The sequence below is a fragment of the Mesoplodon mirus genome, assembly GCF_964341445.2.
Source record: "Mesoplodon mirus genome assembly, chromosome: 5".
NCBI lineage: Eukaryota > Metazoa > Chordata > Mammalia > Artiodactyla > Ziphiidae > Mesoplodon > Mesoplodon mirus.
The window spans coordinates 96058001-96078368 of record NC_138980.1 but is presented as its reverse complement, the minus strand read 5'-3'; the positions used below and the strand labels follow the sequence as shown (position 1 = coordinate 96078368).

The window sequence follows — 20368 nt, the reverse complement described above, 5'->3', positions numbered from 1 at the left end:
AGTTATGGCTAAATAAGCATTTGAAGAGCTAAAAGATGAGAAATCTCTGAATATTTTTGTGTAAATAATACAAACCTAAGCAAAATGTTTACCAAGCAGATAGCCCTTATAATCATATATGGACTGCATCTAATTTACCTCTGTAGGCTCCAAGTAGAGTCTTCTATGCATGGACATAGAAAACTGTTGTGCAATGAAAGGCAATCATTTTCATAACCATATTGTGGCACAAATAGTTTTCACCTTTCAACCTGAAGCATTACCAAGAAGTTTACCTCAATATTAAGCTAATGCTAAACACCTAAACCACAGGATGATGTTTTTCATGTACTTTATTTTATTAGTTATTATGAAAAACACTTAAAAGATTATTTTTAAGTTGCCACATAATTGGCTATGTAGGTGAATGTTGATTATAGAGAATAATTTAATTTTTAAAGTTTTCATCAATTTCCTTTAGATTTTGATCCACCTCACATAGTGACTGTTACTCAAAAACAATAAACACCTTTTATAAATGATAACCATGGGCCAATTCTGGATTAGTAAATTTTTCAAGAAAAATTTTACTAAGAAAGAGCTAAGTCAAAAGCTATCACATAATTTAAAGAGCAATGCAAGGTAATTTATAAAAATGTCACTAGAATTTACCATACTTGGGGAAAATGTAGTCTACAGGATTTTATTGTTAAAAGTATAAAAGGAAATTAAAAGTGAAAGGGGGAGGTGTATTGAATTTAAAGCATTATCTGACACAAACTTAATAAACCTCTGCTCTAATTTGTGAAAAATATTTAAGTCTAAATAGGTTCTAATTATAGCTGAAATAGTGCTTTCTATTTTGAAAGCAAAATATTTTTGGTGGCCTAACATTTTTTAAAAATTTATTCTTGAAAAGTTACTGGGCAAGAATCTTATCTCACGCTTATATTTAAGAACCTATCTAAACTAATCAGCAGTAGTAGAGTAGTGCTAACTCTGCAGCTGTTTTCATTATAAAGAAGTTTATTTTCAAGGGTTCTTGCATATTTTTTATTTCCTTCATTAAATATTTCAGAAAAAACTGGCTTATCATTGTTTGTTTTCAAAACTACCCATTTTACACATTTTTACACTATATATTAAACTGTCCATCACATAACTTCCATTTTCAAAACATTCTATTTATACAGAAAACAAAATGTCATCCTTGAGAAAGGATCTGAATGCATAATGTTTGAAACAGTTTCTCAGAACCATTTTCCTTGATAAGTGAAAAGTAAAATTAACACAAAAGTTGCAAAAATATTAAAGTGACAAATAAACAATATGTCTTGGATGGGTGACAGAGAAAATTCAATAGACTTCTATTATTATAACTGTTCAGGCAAACATTTGAGTCTTAGCACATAAAAACCTTGTTGCAAATATAAGCAATGGATGGGTTAAAAGTATACTTCTAAATGGTTTTCAAAACTTAAACATATCTATTTTAAAAGTCATGGCTTTATCACATTTTCCTTAAAGTAGACATGCCTTATTATAATGATAATCAGTACTTGGTACATAGAGCACGTGTTTCCCTATGGAAAAGTATTTTTTAAGATGTTACAATGGTTACCTGTCATTTATGATCCAGTTCAGGCAGAGATTGAGAGAGCTTAGATTTTTGCACCTCTTGACAATTTCCATCACGGTTTCATTATCCAGTTCAGTGATATGACGTAGGTCCAAGCTGGAAAGGTTTCTTAGCTAATGAGATAAATAAAATGAAAGATGAGAAATATAAATACTACATTCATCCTCAAAAACTATAAATATAGTTTATTATAGAGTATCACTGTACAACAGACAACAGTCTAGAATCATTTGATTAAACTAAATGGTTACATAATATTTTAATACTAAATTAGAAATGAGGGCAGAAATCTATGATGAACAAATGAATGGCAAAAAACATTAAAATCAAACAGATTTATTGAGGCATCATAAAAATCAAAAAAGTTAGCAATCTAATAGGTGGGAAAGCTGTTAAATCTCTCACATTAATTACCCACAATTTGATAGGCTTATTTTCTTTAACATTGTTCCATTTCAGATATTTATCTTCATGATTATAATGCCACTTTTGTATAGGTTTTCTCTTTTTTTTTTAAAGATAAAATATGAGTAAGTGGCTAATTCAGAGATATCTTGGTGATACTTTATCAATGTACTCCAAATTGCAGTATTATGGGTTGTATGTTCCACTATGTGAAAAGCAATATAAAACATTGTTTAAGAAGTAAAGATTTTCTCCATGTACCACCTTCCCTATTTGTTCACTTTCTCTACTCCTTTCTTGATGTTTCCTGTCTTCCCCTGATGTTGCCTCCAAGGAAAATTAATAATATCATTTACACAAAGATGGTAGCATCTTAATTATCCTCTTCAAATAAACTGTATCTCAAATAAGCTATTTTTGCTTAATAACATGCAAAGAATTAATTTGGAAGCATGTGGTAGACCAAATAACACCCCTCCCAAGGATATCTATGCCCTAATATGCTACCTCATATGGCAAAAGAGACTTTGCAGATGTGATTAAAGTTACGGATTTTGAGATGAGGAGACTACCCAGGGTAGGCCCAATCTAGTCACGTGAGTCCTTATAAGCAGAGAACCTCTCCCAGCTAAAGTCAGAGAGATGCGAAGGAGGAAGATGCAGGGGACATTTGAATTGTGAAAGGGATTCAACCTGCCTTTACTGGCTTTGTGTCTGGAGGAAGAGGGCCAGGAGTCAAGGAATGTGGGCAACTTGTAGAGCTGACAGCCAGTAAGAAATCTGGACTTCAGACCTACAACCTTAGGGAACTGAATTTCCTCAAAAACCTGACGGAGCAAGAAAACAGATTCTCCTCTCGATCTTCCAGAAAAGAGTACAAGGTGGATGATTTTAGTCTGATGAAACCTGTGGTGATCTTCTAATAAACTATGAGATAACAAATTTGTGCTGTTTTAAGCTGCTAAGTGTGTGGTAATTTGTTACAGCAATAGAAATCTAGTACATGGCCTTTCCAGCACCATCAGGGAGCCCTCCAGGACATGGCAGTCTTCTCTAGGCCACCCTCAAGTCCTGCTGTAGCGGAAGGAGGTAATTCCTGCACGAAGCTGACTTGCAGGCGTAACTCAGAGCAGTGAGTCAGGCAAGCTTCGACCCCAAGAGAAGAGAAGACACTGGTATTGCCGCTGCTGTAGGACAAAAGGGAAAGAAACACTCTAAAGCACCACCGTCCCAGAGAACTTTCTGCAATGATGGAAGTGTTCTCTAATTCTGCTGTCGAATATGGTAACCACTAGCCACACGTGGCTACTGAGCACTTGAGACGCGACTAGCGTGAGGAAGGACCTGAATTTTTTTTTTTTTTTTTTTGCGGTACACGGGCCTCTCACTGTTGTGGCCCCTCCCGTCGCGGAGCACAGGCTCCGGACGCACAGGTTCAGTGGCCATGGCTCACGGGCCCAGCTGCTCCGCGGCATGTGGGATCTTCCTGGACCGGGGCACGAACCCACGTCCCCTGCATTGGCAGGCGGACTCTCAATCACTGCGCCACAAGGGAAGCCCAACCTGAATTTTTTTATCTTATTTAATGTTGTTTAGTTTACATTTACTTTTTGTATCTGTGGCCAGTGGCTACAGTGTTGGACAGAGCAGCTGTGGAGAACTGGGTCTGCCAGGCAGCACGCACACCCTCCTCCCCACCTCAGCTCACAGAGAGGCTTCATGCAGAGTCTCTGCCCACTGCTCTGATGCATGCTGCAGGGCTATGGAGAGAAACAGGGATGGCTAAGAGGGTGAAATGCGAAAGGGTCCACAACAGTAGGGAACGCTTTCTAGTTGAGACAGCAAGCCTCTGTTACTAAGGCTGAATTCTGAGCCTTCAGTATGAGATTCAGGAAAACCTCTCTGCAATTAGCCTCTCAGGTCAGATGTTCCAAAAAGTTGCCGTCCAGTGTGGGACTCAGGACAACACGAGAGAACGGAGGCAGGACCAGGAAAGAAGAAATGGGTTGGACAAACCTCTTCCTCAAGTTACCATGGACTGAGGCTTTACCAACATCAGAACATGGTTGGCACTTGGCAACCAAAGCATAACAAAAGGGAACAGACTCACCTTTGTTAAACAAACAAAACAAGAAACACTAAACAAACAAACAAAACGACAGACTGCTCTGGCTGTCTCAGCAGCTCCATACAGTTGACCAGTCAGAACCTGGACTGACTCGCTGCTTTCCCTTCCTCAAGGGTCTCCTCACCCCACTGTCTGAGAGCTACAGCCAACACCACACCCAGAGCCCATAGGTGGGCTGCCTGGGCTCTAGCTTTATACCCCAAACATGGCACCTGATTCCTATCCTTTACCTCTCTACCTACCACAAATAAGGTAGGCTGGTATTAAACAAAACCACAAAAATGTTTTGAAGTACCTAAAGGAACAATAACCAAAAGCCTATATAAAGTACAAACCAGAGAGCAAAATAAGTTTCTAATAATCTTTCAGACATCATTAAAGTCATTTAAAGAATCAAAGGGCTGATGCACGTGCTCCTTGCTATGCTTTCTTCCCTCCCAACTCCTGACGTGTCTCCATGCAGTGATGGAAACAGAAATCATCCAGAATAACAACTAGGCTTAGAGCAAAGTACAAGGTTGTGAGGCCGGTACCCATGTCTTTTATGAAAGAGCAGGAGACACAAGGAGTACAGAGAAGACTGCAATAAAACAGGAGATACAATGGTAATGCCAAATGGAACAAGTCTCAAAGTCTCGATATTTTGTTAGTTATATTTGTTGTTGTTATTTTTCACAACTGTTGGAAGAGTAATGGTCTGGAAGCAGCCGTGGAGAGCAAAGAGGATCCTGCCTCCACTTTCTGACCCTGAGAAACATGGTGAGAAAATAAACAGGTATGGGAGGTAAAATTCTAAAATGACCCCAAGGACCCATGCCCTAACATAATCCCTGACCTTGAGTGTGGGCAGGACCTTATAAGGAAAAGTAAAAGGATTTTGCAGCTATAATTAAGATCCCTGACCAACTAAACACTGAATTAATCAAAAGACAATATCCTGGATGGGCCTGGCCTAATCAGTTGAGCTCTGACAGAGGGTCTAGAGGTCAGAGAGATTCTCCTGCTGGCCTTGGAGAAGTGAGCAATCACGTTTTGAGAGGGACTGTGAAAGGCCGTGTGAGAAGACCACATGGCTAATACCCTCAAGAGGCCTCTAGGAGCTGAGAGCAGTCCCTGGCTGACAGCTAGAAAGAAAATGCGGACCTCAGTCCTATAACTATACAGAAGTTTTTTTTTTTTTTTGCGGTACGCGGGCCTCTCACTGTTGTGGCCTCTCCCGTTGCGGAGCACAGGCTCCGGACGCGCAGGCTCAGCGGCCACGGCTCACGGGCCCAGCTGCCCCGCGGGCCAACAACTACCTGAGCTTGTAAGAGGATCTAAACTCTAGAAAGAGATGCAACCCCAACTGACACCTTGATTGTGACCTTGTGAGACCCTGGAAAAACCAAGTTGCAGCATCTGGACTTCTGACCCATGGATATAGTAAGATGATAAATATATGTGGTTTTAAGATGCTAAGTCTATGGTAATTTGTTGTACAGCAATAGAAAATCAATACAGAAGGGCTATAGGGGACTCTGTACACTTGAAAAGAAGTCAGGTTTCTCTTAAGACAAGGGGAATATCCTTAGCCACTTTAAACTCTGAGGCTCAGTGCCCTTCTTTAGATACTTATGTTCACAAAAGCTTAGAAGGAGATGCTTGCTCCATTCAGCCTTCTCTCTAGGTGTATCTTCCGTGGCCAAGAAAACAGTTCCTGGGAAGACAAGCAACTCTGATGTGGTCACTCTTATTAGCTCCAATTGGGGAACTAAATTTCTCAAACCAGTCTTCAATCATGGAAAGATGACTTTAATGGAAATCCTTTATGAAAATGTTTGCATAGCTCCTGGCTTTCAATTCATATTCTGAGAACAGTCACATATTTCCTAAACACATCTTAATACCACAAGGTAACTGTCTTTTCACTTTCACTAAACTTTTATTTTTCACAAGATTTTGCATTGGAGCTAAACTAGTAGCTAAAATGGTTTCACTGGTCAAGTTTTCTTATTCTTGATTAAGCAAAGACAAACTTATACATGTCAAGGATCAGAATCACTGTTAAATTTGATATCCCTCTTAATGTTCCCCTCAGTAATGTACCCCGTATTTCTATTTTCTATATAAAAATCACCATTTCTTATGACTATAAATGGAGTATAACCTATAAAAATTTTGAATCAGTCTTATACACCATAAACTAATATAATATTGCCAACTATACCTCAATTAAAAAAATCACCATTTTCTAAAGTCACATTACTTTTATAGTTAGCTTTCTTTACAGGGTATTTTGATCCCAACACCCCCAAAATTTTCATCACTACTGTTCTGGGAACATGTAAAGAATGAAGTAGCCTCTGTGAGTTGCAGGTACTGGGTGGCTTGCTGAGCTCATGTCCTGACAGCAGCCTCATGTCTGTACCACAGCCAAATCAGAAATACATGAAATGGACGCACAGAGCTGCTAGAAAATATTTTGAAGCATGACTATTAAACCTATGAACGTTAAGGCTGAATTTTGCTACGTGTAACCATACACATATGTGAACTGTTATTAAATATAGCCACGTATAATACACATATAACATCACTTTATTTTCCCAATTATACTGTATTATACTCACTACAAAGATGACAATCATAAAAATTCTATCCAGTCACATAAATATCTCCTACTCATGCATATTCTGGGGTCTAGCATAGCTTCTGGCACAAAGTTTCTATGTGAATTATGACTTTATCTCTTAGCTTCCTTCACTGTAAAATACCTTATCACAACACTGTGAATGTACTTAACACCACTGAACTGTACACTTAAAAATGGTTAAAAAGGTAAACTTTTGTTATGTACATTTTACCACAATAAAAAAAAAATTACTTCTTCGACCAGGACCCAGTGGGAGGATACAATAAAGTTCTGTAGGAAAGAAAACTTTATTTGTGCCAAATCGGTCCCCTCACATTAGGGAAGGTAACCGAGGACCAAAGAGGTTTGAATAACTTATTAAAGTGCCGATAATAGGCAGAGAGTCGATGGCAAATCTAAACTATTTTTCAGACTTAGGAAAACCCAAAGATATCTTCAAGAACTAATGGAATAGCAAGAAGTAACAATTCCAGAAACTATCTACATGTGATAAAATTCTAATTCTAGTTCATTGACTCCTGAGCTTTCAGAAATCCTACATCCATGCCCATTCATCAGTTCAAGGTGGGTCAGATGATGACACTGGGCCACTTGTGGCTGATACTGCCCTGTATTTATTGTCCATAAATGGAGCATTCTTTCTCTTCCAATGGAGCACAGACTCAAACATGAGGAAACAGGTTTACTTTGGCTCTCACATGCCAGCTTTCTATTGAGATCTTGAAGAGTGTTTTGCCCTTGGATTCAATTAAGGCTCATTTTTCATGAGCTGACAGTCACTGACTATGCTTGTGTCACCTTCCCTATGACCACACTGACCAGTTCAACTTGAAATATGACAGAATCCAAAGGCAGTTCCAGGAGGCTAATTCCTGGTAGCCGGCATCATTATACGACACATACGGAGCACCTCTACGGGATGTGGCATTTTTATTCAGAACCCCACAAACAGCTCTGTCAAATTCATCATATTCCTTCCCTTGCTGTGGGAATTTCATAATAGTGCCCTCTAGCATTTCATAAAAAGCTACCTAAAATAATCCTTCATAAACAAATAATTACATTTAGGAAACTGACATTTTAATTAAACTTACTTTCCCTTACAAATTCACTGGTAGTCTTGGGTTAACACAAATCACAGAGGATTTGAATAAGCAAAGCCATACCACCAGGATCTTTTAAATGCTTCATTCCAATTTTTAAACAGTAAGATATTTTAAAAGAAATTCAAGTCAGAATGTAGAATGCAGGTAATCAACTTTCAGTTTAATATTGCCTTTATTGCGAAAAAATATTACTTATAGCCAATTCAGGTTAAAGGCTAAAATTAGTCAATGAATGTATGGCTGTGGATGTACTTAAGAATAAAATGAGACACTAAAATGTTACCTAGGAAACACAGACTTGGAGGATTATAAAAAGACCTCAAATAGCTTCTAAATTTTGTTAAGACTCTGGAAAAGTAAAAAATGAAACAAAATCCTCAATTGTGCAGGTTGACTAAAGGGGATGAAGCAGCATAAGACGACTCACAGTACCTTGGCAAAGGCAGCAGGGATGTTCCACTGTTTCAGACTAACAAGGATAATTTACGTGAAGCCAGTTGGAGGTGATAATTGTTGAAAAGAGTAACAACTTCTGTATAGGGCTTCCCTGGTGGCGCAGTGGTTGAGAGTCCGCCTGCCGATGCAGGGGACACGGGTTCGTGCCCCGGTCCGGGAAGATCCCACATGCCGCGGAGCAGCTGGGCCCGTGAGCCGTGGCCGCTGAGCCTGCGCGTCCGGAGCCTGTGCTCCACAACGGGAGAGGCCACAGCAGTGAGAGGCCCGCGTACCGCAAAAAAAACAAAACAAAAAAAACAAACTTCTGTATAGTTAAATATGTTCAAATGTCAACCAGTACCTAAATTACTTCTTGCCAGCCCTGTGGATGTTGGCTTCATTGGGACTGAGTTTCAAAGCAATCGATTGTAATCTCTCTCTTTTTTTTTTTTTTGCGGTACGCGGGCCTCTCACTGTTGTGGCCTCTCCCATTGTGGAGCACAGGCTCCGGACGCGCAGGCTCAGCAGCCATGGCCCACGGGCCCAGCCGTTCCGTGGCATGTGGGATCTTCCCAGACCGGGGCACAAACCCGTGTCCCCTGAATCGGCAGGCGGACTCCCAACCACTGTGCCACCAGGGAAGCCCTCGGTTGTAATCTTTAGAGAGCAAAGTCAAGGGTTAAGACAGGCTGCTGGGGCCGTAGATCAGCAACACACACTCACCTGCCAATCACCTGACAGGCTGCCAAGATGGGGATCACGGGAGAGACCAAAAGCACAGGGAGACAGAGGGGTCAGAGAAAGGCATTTATAAGAAAGTGGGGAGAGCCACCTATTAAGGACAGGGAGGGAGATACAAGGAGAAAGGGAGGGGGCTATAGTATGGGTTGTGCATGGCAAGACTAAAAATAATAGTAAAGAAACTGAGACTGCTGGGAATGGAAAGGGGCAGAGAGGGAATTTCTGTCCCTGAGCACAGGAAGGCTTCCGCACCTCGACAGGTTCTGTTATCTACATTTAGAGAAGGATTTGGTTGGACAAAGGAGAGAGTGAGGGGCATCCCTTCTGCTCATCAACTAGGCTGAACCTCAGTTTGGTTAAGGCTGGTACTCGAGTATGGAGAGTAATAAAAGCTAGATAAGTCACATTTAGGACATCAGGCAAATGCTTCCCAGCACCTCACAGAACTGAGACACTCAGGGTATAACTGAAAGCTTTTAAATAGCCTGAGAGCCTGGCAGAGACAATAAAAATTTCTAATTCTAACCATGAAAATAGGACTTCCAGGGTCTGGAATGCTTATCATATCCACAATAGCTACCACGTTAATTCTCTGGCTCCTTCTTTATGTGTTCCTTCCAACCACTGTCTTCTTAATCACAACGGGCTGCTGTCTCTTTGCTTTATTTCCAAATCCAAGGCCTGGTTGGTTCTGCCATTCTCCTACTGGATCTGACATCTTTCACCATTTTATTCATGCTCTGTTTTGCTTTCTAGGACATTTTACTCACTGCTTCTCTTCAGAGCTATCCCTTCTAACTCCTTCTTGCCACATAACCAGTCAGATAAATATTCCTTAAATAACTCTGATCATATCTCCCACCTTCTCTGAAACCTTCAGGAAAACAAAAACATTTCAACTGCAGAAAGGAATCCCAGAGCTTGCGTATCAAGGCCGTTCACTCTCCATACCCACTATTCCCTGACATCTTAAGTTAAAATAGCTCAAATCTCTTTCTCCAAGTTTTGAGAAGTTATTCTCACTGTGCTCAGAGACCTGTATTCATTATTTAAAACTGAGCTCACTTCCTGATTACTTCAGAGAGAGGAAAAATTAGTGAGTCTTAAAATATAATATACCTGCCTTAATACAAATTACTAACTAGGCAGCCCACAACAGAACTATGCCTTTTAGACAGAAATCGTCAATTGGCAACAGCTGCCAAGGGACCAGGGGAACAAACTTTCCTTCCTGCTACAGCTACTTGGGAGTCCCCTCTTTGTTTTCTCCATCTACTCACTTTCCCTTTCCCCTTCCCTTCCTCCTCCCCTACCAGCCCTCCCTGCGCTGTGCTGCTCAGGACCAAGCTCTCATGGCAAATATTTGACATCCAATCCTAATGCTTGAGCTGGTCCAAATCTGCATCTCTGGTGCAGTAGTTGTGGTGCACTTTCATTCATTCATTCATACTTATTTACATGTTCCTGAGCACGTGGCTCTAACCTTGGCTGCACATTAGGATCATATGGGGAAACTTTTAAAAAAACACTAATGACCAGGGCCCATCCTTAGAGGTTCTGATTTAACTGGCTTGGGGTAAGGCTAACCATTCTTATTTCTGAAAAAGATACCCAGCTGATCCCAGCCTGGACAAGGAACCACTTCCCTAGTGCAGAGCAATTGATATTTAAATCCAGGTACTGAAAGTGTAAAAATAATTTAAAAAGCTCAGCCTCTTCAATCACTCAAAAAAGAACATAGAAGACTATTATTCATATAGTCAGTAACTATTTATTGGGTATCCATTATGTACCAGAAAATATTCCAGCTGCTAAAAATATAGCAGTGAACAAAACAGACAAAAAAATCCCTGTCCATAGGGTACTTATATTTCTAGTTGGAAGGGGGCAGTAGAAACAATAAGTAAACAACTTATATAGTATGTTAAAAGGTGTTAAGTACTATAGAGAAAAAAATAAAGCAAGGCAAGGCAGATGGAAACCAGTGGGGGGAAGAAAGATGGAGTGTAATTTTAAATAAGCAGTCAAGAATATCTCATTGAAAAGATATATGGGCACAAGTTTGAAGGAGGTGAGGGAGCAAATAGAACCATGCTGATGCCTGGGACAAGAATAAGTGCAAAGGCCCTGAGATGGGAACTGGTCTAGCGTTTTGGAGGATTAGTAAGGAGCCAGAGGTTCTGGAGCAGAGTGAATAGAAGGAAAACTAATTAGAGGCATGGCCAAAGAGGGGAGCAAAGAAGGGAAGACTTATGAGGCCTTGTAGGCCAAAGTAAGGATTTTAGCTTCTGCTCTAAGGAATGTGGGAAGTTGGTGGGTTTTAAGCAGGTATGTGACAGGATCTAAGTTACATTTTTAAATGATTATTCTAGCTTCTGTGTGAGTCTAGCTAGACTAGGAGCAATGGTAGAAGCAGAGAAGCTGTAATGAATTAATCTAGTCAAGCAACATCAGTGACCTGGGCCACAGTGACAGCAGCTGGAGGTAGTATAACGTGATCAGATTCTGGATATATTTGAAATTAGAATCAACAGAATTTTTTTTTTTTTTTTGCGGTACGCGGGCCTCTCACTGTTGTGGCCTCTCCCGTTGCAGAGCACAGGCTCTGGATGCGCAGGCTCAGCGGCCATGGCTCACGGGCCCAGTCGCTCCGCGGCATGTAGGATCCTCCCGGACCAGGGCACAAACCCGTGTCCCCCGCATTGGCAGGCGGACTCTCAACCATTGCGCCACCAGGGAAGCCCTAACAGAATTTTTTGACAAATTAGTTATGGAGCACAAGAGAAAAATAAGAATCAGGGATAATTCCAAGGTTTTTGGTTTGAGCAACTGGAAGGTATTACTGCAATTAACTAAGATGCTTTGGGGACAGGTAGGGAGAGACTTTGCTTTTGAATATACTACATCTGAGATGCCTGTTAGATATCCAAGGAGAGATGTCAAATAAATGTGGGCCTCATCAGCACATAGGTAGCACTTACACTTCTAAATTTAATATATAAAAGTATTAATTATATATAAATGTGCTAAATTCATTAGGTTAGCTAGGTACAATCATACTAGCCTTTCAATTTATAGTGAGTAAAAAAATTATTAATTAATTGATTAAACTACTTTGTGGGCATACATACCCAGAGTAATAAAAAATAATACATAGTGGACTAGCATGATTCTAAAAAAAAAGCATTAGCAGCAATATTGTCCCAAGCCACCTGGAGCAGTTACAAGGCTGGCTTCATTTCCTGTCAAAGCATAATTCAGCCTTCACACCTCCAGTACACATCCTCTGTAAAACCTCCCAGGATGCCCACCGTCAGATTAAGAGACTCTGCCCTCTGTACACCCACTGATGTTGCTCATTCTCCCACCACGGCCTTAAACACACTGCTTTATAATTTAGTCTAAGTAAGTATATGTTTCTCCCACTAGAGTCTAAGGCAAGCTAATGCAGGTCAGTGACCATGTCTTATTCACTTTTGTGTCACCAGTGCTTCACACAGTACTAGGTGCATCAAACGAAATTATTAAATGCTGATTGCTGAATGAGTAAGTTTGAAATCATGGCCAAAACATTAAAAATAATTTCATGTACCTAGGTTTCCGTAAACCAGGTCTCCGTTCTTTTAACTATATCGAATGCAGGATCTGCAGCTCTGAAGCTACATGTTTCTAAAAGTGATATATTTGAACATAAACCTCACTAATACAGAAGCATTAAATAATAAAAAACAACATTCTCACTCTACACAGTTAAAGATCATTTTAGAACAAGAAGCATAATCAGTTCTCTATTTTCATGTTTGTTCTTAAAATGAAGAACATTTAGGGTTTCCCTGGTGGCGCAGTGGTTGAGAGTCTGCCTGCTGATGCAGGGGACACGGGTTTGTGCCCCGGTCCGGGAAGATCCCACATGTTGCGGAGCGGCTGGGCCCGTGAGCCATGGCCGCTGAGCCTGCGCTCCGTAACGGGAGAGGCCACAACAGTGAGAGGCCCGCGTACCGCAAAAAAAAAAAAAAAAAAGAACATTTAAACAGTCTCTGTAAGTTTTCAGAGTTTTGACGTGTGTGGCAGGAATTTTGAGTAGTTCACCAAAAATTTTAATCACTGTCTTCTGCTGCAGAAACGTGCATTTGTTAATTGGATTCCTGTTTTCTTCATACACCAAATCAGAATGGATGCTCCGCTCCTCCTCTTCCACTCTGGCAGGCAGCGCAGTCTCTAACTGACTTTTTTCTAGGACTTCTTTCTACCAAATCCCTTTCTTTTCTCCATAGAAGATTGCTAGAGCTCATAACAGACTACAAACAGCACTTAAAGTTAGCAGCACTAAGCAGCCCTGTCACTTTTTTACCTAGCAGGAGCTAAGAAAAAGAATTTCTCCTCAGTTAAAAAATAAAACATTCATACTGTTTGACTTAAATAAGAAAAAAATCAAAGCTTAAATAAATTAAGGGTAAATTAAGTCAAATGTGAAGCAAGCAAGGAAAGATTACTTTGTCTAATTGGACTGGTTGTATACTTCTCTTTCATTTCCTCATACCAAATTCACAGATCTGTTTTTTTTAAAAAGACAATTCATGGAATTTTGAACCCATTTCAGTCACCTGAATCCACTTATCACACTTCAATGTTGTCAAAAATTTTGGAAATATATTCCAAATAAAAGTTTTACGACCTTATTTTTAAAAGTAGTAAAATAACTGAAATGCCATTAGCCCAAGACAAAAGCTTATCATATCTAAGCCAAGTGACCTGTACATTGACCTCTTGATATTATACTATTAAAGTCAAACAGCCAAATTATTCCATTCTTTATTTCTAAATGTATGAAACTGAAAAACAAAGAAATGACATTAATGATTTTTAATTAAAAATACTCTGGCATATATTGTCATTTTCCGGCATTCAAAAAATGTTACAGAAATGATATACCTACTCTCTAAAATGAAGTGCCTTTTATTTCTTTCTTTCTGGTTTAGAATATGGAACTGATTTCTTTCTTTCTGGTTTAGAATATTCACCTTCACATGGAAAATCTCTTGGGCTTTCACTCTCATTTCTGAGCCTTAGACTAAAGTCAAAGTTCAGAGTGAAAGAGGCCCAAAACTTAATTTCAGACATTAGTCTTGCTAATCTGTGACCAGGTACTGTTCACAGAGGAACAGCATGAGGTCCCTTCAGTAGGTACCTGCAGCTTCTCTCTGAGGCTTACCCCATAGGTCTGGAGCGCCCTGAGTCATTCAGGAAGAAAACAGCTAACCTAGGCATCCATTAGCTTTCTCTTCTCTCAATCTCCAAGCCATTTTTATGAGAAGAAACATTCCAAAATGTATATATAACTCTGCCCCCCTACCCTCCCTCCTGAGTCTCCAAATAAAGCCTCAAATACCCCTTCTAGTTGGAAGATAAGTCTGATATTAATAATCTAAAAATGAATCAATCAGATCACCCTTACTAGTGAGAAAAAAAAAAAATCAGGATGCACGTTTGGAAAAAATACTATTTCTTCCACAGTCTTCATTTCTGGCATTATACTTGATATTATGTAAGTGCAACAATCACCTATAATAATAAAAGAATGAACACTTTCCAGGTGAGAAAAATCTTAGAAAACTCAAACTTTTTAAAGAGCATGTAAGGATTCATACTCAAAATCCAAATCAGGAACTCTACAAAACACTGAATCAGGTCCCATTTGTTTTACTTAGTTTTACCTTTGTCCTACAAAAGCAGTTCCAAGAGGCAACAGCATTTGGTTTACAATGTATTTAAATTTGGAACTGACAAATCACACTCAATGTTAAGAGCTGGAAGTAAATGATCTAAAATTCTAGGTTAATGACTATGCTATAGGCAGTATATCAGTTACCAAAAAGAAATGGCACTCAGAACGAAGGTCTTTATGAACTTTTCCTTGATTTTAAGTAACATAGAACATGAAACTACATTATTATTATAAAATGCAAATTTTTCAAAAATGAAGTGTAAAAATTATATAACTGATTTATATATTAAAGCACTACTTTCTGATACAAAGAATTAATTCTGTTCTCTCAACCAGTTTCTTCCATCTATGAGTTGAAAGCTTCAACTAATTGAAATGAAATTTTAAATAACAGTATCTAGTATACAGCTAACTTTAAATATCAAAATTTATGATTTACTTTAATATTATGTACTTTGGGTCACTTATACCTTCTCACATCAACAAAAAGCATGACCAAGATTTCTGAAAATTAAAAAATAAACAGAAGTACTGACACGATAGCATGTTACTTGTTGCGGAGCACAGGCTCCCGACACGCAGGCTCAGCGGCCATGGCTCACAGGCCCAGCCACTCCACGGCATGTGGGATCTTCCCGGACCGGGGCATGAACCCGTGTCCCCTGCATCGGCAGGCGGACTCTCAACCACTGCACCACCAGGGAAGCCCAGCATGTTACTATTTAATTGTCAGTCAAAACCATCCAAGAGGGCTTCCCTGGTGGCGCAGTGGTTGAGAGTCCGCCTGCCGATGCAGGGGACACGGGTTCGTGCCCCGATCCCGGAAGATCCCACATGCCGCGGAGCGGCTGGGCCCGTGAGCCATGGCCGCGGAGCCTGTGTGTCCGGAGCCTGTGCTCCGCAACGGGAGAGGCCACAGCAGTGAGAGGCCCGCGTACAGCAAAAAAAAAAAAAAAAACCATCCAAGATATAACTTAAATTAACTGGTAACTAATAATCGATAACTCAAATAACTAGTTCACAGCAATTAACTTATTTAGTCAAATATTTTTCTTTACATTTGCCTCTGTGAATTGACATTATACATTATAGCACTGAGAAACATTTAAATTTTACTCTTTCTAGGGGCATGTATAAAACCTATTCTTTTATAATTAAGCACCTAGCCCTCTATCCTATTCTTGGGAATCACCACAGCCTTGTAGCTTCATTATTCCTAATTACCACATAGCTAGCTTCCTCTACCTCTCTAGTTATAGCTTTTCTAGATCCGAGACCAAAGTATGGCTAGAGAGTGTCTAAGGAATGGTCAAGTCTAATTTAAATGTTATATTATGTGCAATTCTCTGCTTTGTGCTTGACCCCCATTGTTACAAGACTCTCTAAGGGGAAATAAATATCAGTTCTATTCTCTTAGATGTGGTCTCACATAAGAAACCCTGAATGACACAAAAAGGAATATGTATTAGGATCTAACCAGGAAAACAGAAACCACCATAAGCATTTATTAAATTACACGAAGGGAATTTCATTAAGGAAAGTGGTTATTCTGATGAAGTAGAAGGTGAGAAGACAAACTGGAGAGACTAATGTAAGCCACAGATTTAGCAGCAGCAGGAGGCCACAAGCACCCTAAGGCTAGAGAAACAGAAAGAAGACTCAGTGTTCATGGCCACAGGCCTGGTCTTCCAATACAAGCTGGAGCTGCAGGAGGTCTGTCCAGGGCTGGAACCATGGAGATGAAGCTGTTGCCAGAAATGCTACCTGAGACAGACAGGGAGGTTGAGAAATACCAGACTGTCTCCTTCCCTTTGCCTTCCTGCCTCCCACTAAATGCAGCCTGCAGGGGGAAGCCCCCTGTGATATATAAGAGCACGCTTAGAGAGAAGAAAGGATGTGAGGGCAAACAGACCTAGGACCAGCACAAAGCAAAAGGAAAGAAAGGGGAAGGGGGAGCCAGATTCCAAAATGAAAAGTAGTCAATCTAATGAGAGTTCATTATCACAACCCAGAAAAAGGAATAACTGCCAGAGCATTCCCCACACCTTGTCTGAGAAACCCAAGGTGCTAATAAACTTTTTCTCTTTTGAGCTAGATGAAAGCTGTAAAAGTATCCTGAGCTGCTTTCTGCTTTCTCAGGCACAGGGGTATTGTTTCATTTTTAAAGATCAAAAATTGATAGCCAATTGCATGTTGAAAAGTACCTCTGATCAAACATAATAACCAAGCATTTCCACTAATGAATATAACAGAGAAAGTTCCAGTGGGCACCTTTTTTCTTGGAAAAAAATGTTGATGGCCAATCATCCCACTGGGATACAATCAATTGAAAGGAAGTCTACAGTAGGGAAAGCAGCTATGTTCCTGATGGTTTTGTAAGTACACTGTGATCAACAGCTTTTGTGTATATACCTGTGATACCTCTGGGCTGGAGAGCAAACATATGAAGAGCTCAACTGTCTTTAGTCAATAGACGCTACTGGACTCTATTATTGGGCCAGTGTGCCAGGAGAAGAGGGAGCTCACAACCAAACTCTATTCTAAAAATTATTATGGAAAATAATGAGTAATATTATGTAGACCCAAATTCTGGTTAAATACTGAGGTTCCAAGATAAAATTTTAGAACACACCTCTGCTGTTACATAGATAACTTTTGACTAATAGAGAGTTACCATGGAAATGAATTCCCTGTTTTCAAAGAATGTGACTCCAATAAAGATGCAACATAATTTTTCTTCCCCTCAGTATTCAGGAGCCCCTTAGGCCATCGTTATAAACACTGCACAATGTTAAACAAAATTGTAAAGAAAAATCTGATTATTTGGATTCTCTATGATTAATGATTGGCACGGTGTGGGTATGTACTATGTTTGTGTATAAATGAATATATAATATGTACATATGCAGGCATTTCCCTGTGGCTAACAGGACCTGCCCAGGGGCAGTGAAAATAGTGTTTAAATAAGACAGTTGAATTAGTTGATAATAAAACACCATTAAATATTTTATAAATGTTCAAAACTATTACGTGAATATAACTGTCAATGTTTTAATCAATTAAATATGTTTTCAAATTAATTGGACTCTGTAATTCTCAGTAAATGTTTATTTTAAATTAATAACTGAAAACTGAATCACTTTGCTGTACACCTGAAACTAACACATTGTAAATTAACTTTACTTCAATAAAAAATTAATTAATAAATGAGATCTGCTTACTTTCTTTCCCTCAGTAGTATATCTCCTCATTAAGTTTCATTATAACATATTCTCATTAAGCCCCAGATCTGGTTTCTCTAATTCAGGTAGTCTATTCTGTCAGTTTAGAGATGTGACCCCATCCGTGCCTGATATAACTATGCATTTATGTATAAACCACAAGATTGAATGAAGCAGATTCACACTGATCCTTAAATAAAATTTCTGTTACAACACAGTGTGAATGAATCTGAAAGTCAAAAAGAGCTTGAAAGCAGTGTCTCCTAATATCTTTCTTGGATAAAGACTGACCTCATGTGTTAGAGACCAGATAAATAAAGTTGAAATCCTTTTTTACAAGAATACTGGCAACGAAAACCATAATTTACGAACAAGTGTGTGATAAAAATTCAAGGAGTGAACTGAGGATAACATAAGCAAAGTAAAATAATATTTAAAGTATAAAGCCAAGATCCAGGAAAGGCCCTTCCAAAAAAGATAGCCAGCTTTCCTCATTTTGTATTTATATATTTATAGTAGAGCCTGAAGCAACCATTTTATAAAAGGATAGATGCAACAAAGAAATTCATTTGTTCATTTTACTTGTTAGGACTTTCACAAACTGAGTCATTTGAAAGATGAATTCATTTATTTTACTAGTGTCACATTGATACATCCTGCTGTTGTAGTTGCGGAAATGAAAATGTAGTACAAATATACATTACGACTAGAGTAGGAGTAATAGAGTTATAAAATATAAAAAGAGTAGCCTCACTGAAGATATTACTGACTTAACAGAATGAAAAAAAAATAAGTGTGATAGGGCCTCCCTGGTGGCGCAGTGGTTGAGAGTCCGCCTGCCGATGCAGGGGATACGGGTTCGTGCCCCGGTCTGGGAGGATCCCATATGCCGCGGAGCGGCTGGGCCCGTGAGCCATGGCCGCTGAGCCTGCGCATCCGGAGCCTGTGCTCCGCAACGGGAGAGGCCACAACAGTGAGAGGCCCGCGTACGGGAAAAAAAAAAAAAAAAAAAAAAAAAAAAAAAAAAAAAAAAAATAAGTGTGATAAATTGCCACAGCTTACATAGACAATGCCTATACTAATTTAGAAAAATAAAAATCAAAGTCACTAATTTGTGCAATAACAATAAGGTACAACATACCTCACACCGGTCAGAATGGCCATCGTTAAGAAGTCTACAAAGAACAAATGTTGGAGAGGGTGTGGAGAAAAGGGGACCCTCCTACACTGTTGGTGGGAATGTAAATTAGTACAACCACTATGGAGAACAGTATAGAGGTTCCTTAAAAAACTAAAAGTAGAGGTGCCATATGATCCAGCAATCCCACTCTTGGGCATATATCTGGACAAAAATGTAATTCAAAAAGATACATGCATCCCTATGTTCATAGCAGCACTATTCACAATAGCCAAGACTTGGAAACAACCTAAATGTCCAATGACAGATGAATGGATAAAGAAGATGTGGTATATATATACAATGGAATATTACTCAGCCATAAAAAAGAATGAAATAATGTCATTTGCAGCAACATGGATGGACCTAGAGATTATCATACTAAGTAAGTCAGAAAGAGAAAGATAAATACCATATGATATCACTTATAGATGGAATCTAAAATATGACACAAATGAACTTCTATGAAACAGGAACAGAATCACAGACATAGAGAAGAGACTTGTGGTTGCCAAGGGGGAGGTGGGGTGGGGAAGGGAAGGATTGGGAGTTTGTGGTTAGCGGATGCAAACTATTATACATAGAATGGATCAACAACAAGGTCCTACTATATAGCACACAGAACTATATTCAATATTGTGATAAGCCATAATGGAAAAGAATATTTACAAAAAAGAATGTATATATATGTAAAACTGAATCACTTTGCTGTTCAGCAGAAATTAATGCAACAATGTAAATCCACTATATTTCTATAAAAAAATGAAAAAATAAGGTACAAAAGTGTATTCTTCTGATTCAGTATATTGCTATGGTAGGAACTTTTTAAATCATTTTATTAAAAATATTATTTTAGTTGTTCAGTGTATTAAAGGGGAAAAAACAAAACAAAACCATGAAGAGCAGACAAACAGTTTTTAATCTTAACATTCAGCATTGGCACTCAGGTAGAAAGAAGGGTCATAAAGTTTTTAACTGAGATTTATTTTCATGAAAATTATTTTTCATTCTTATTTTAATAAAAGAATATGAATGGATTAGGACTAAAGAATTATAAGAAGCTTTTATACATAATGATGAATATTTTTCTAATTAATTTATATATATTATTTTTCAAATGCTGCTTTAGTATGTGTCAAGCACTCTTCTTCTAAAACCCAAGAGATAGGTAGATGTTATT

The 20368-nt window shown here is 39.0% G+C and overlaps 1 protein-coding gene across 2 annotated transcripts in view; it reads right to left on the bottom strand.

The window, feature by feature from the left end:
• Positions 1 to 20368, bottom strand: part of FBXL17 (F-box and leucine rich repeat protein 17) — a 488270-nt gene that overhangs the window by 324192 nt on the left and 143710 nt on the right. For both annotated transcript variants that reach the window (XM_082621243.1, XM_082621244.1), the window contains one exon: positions 1601 to 1731. In XM_082621243.1, coding sequence (XP_082477369.1) covers positions 1601 to 1731 — 131 coding nt within the window. The remainder of the gene's footprint in view (positions 1 to 1600; positions 1732 to 20368) is intronic.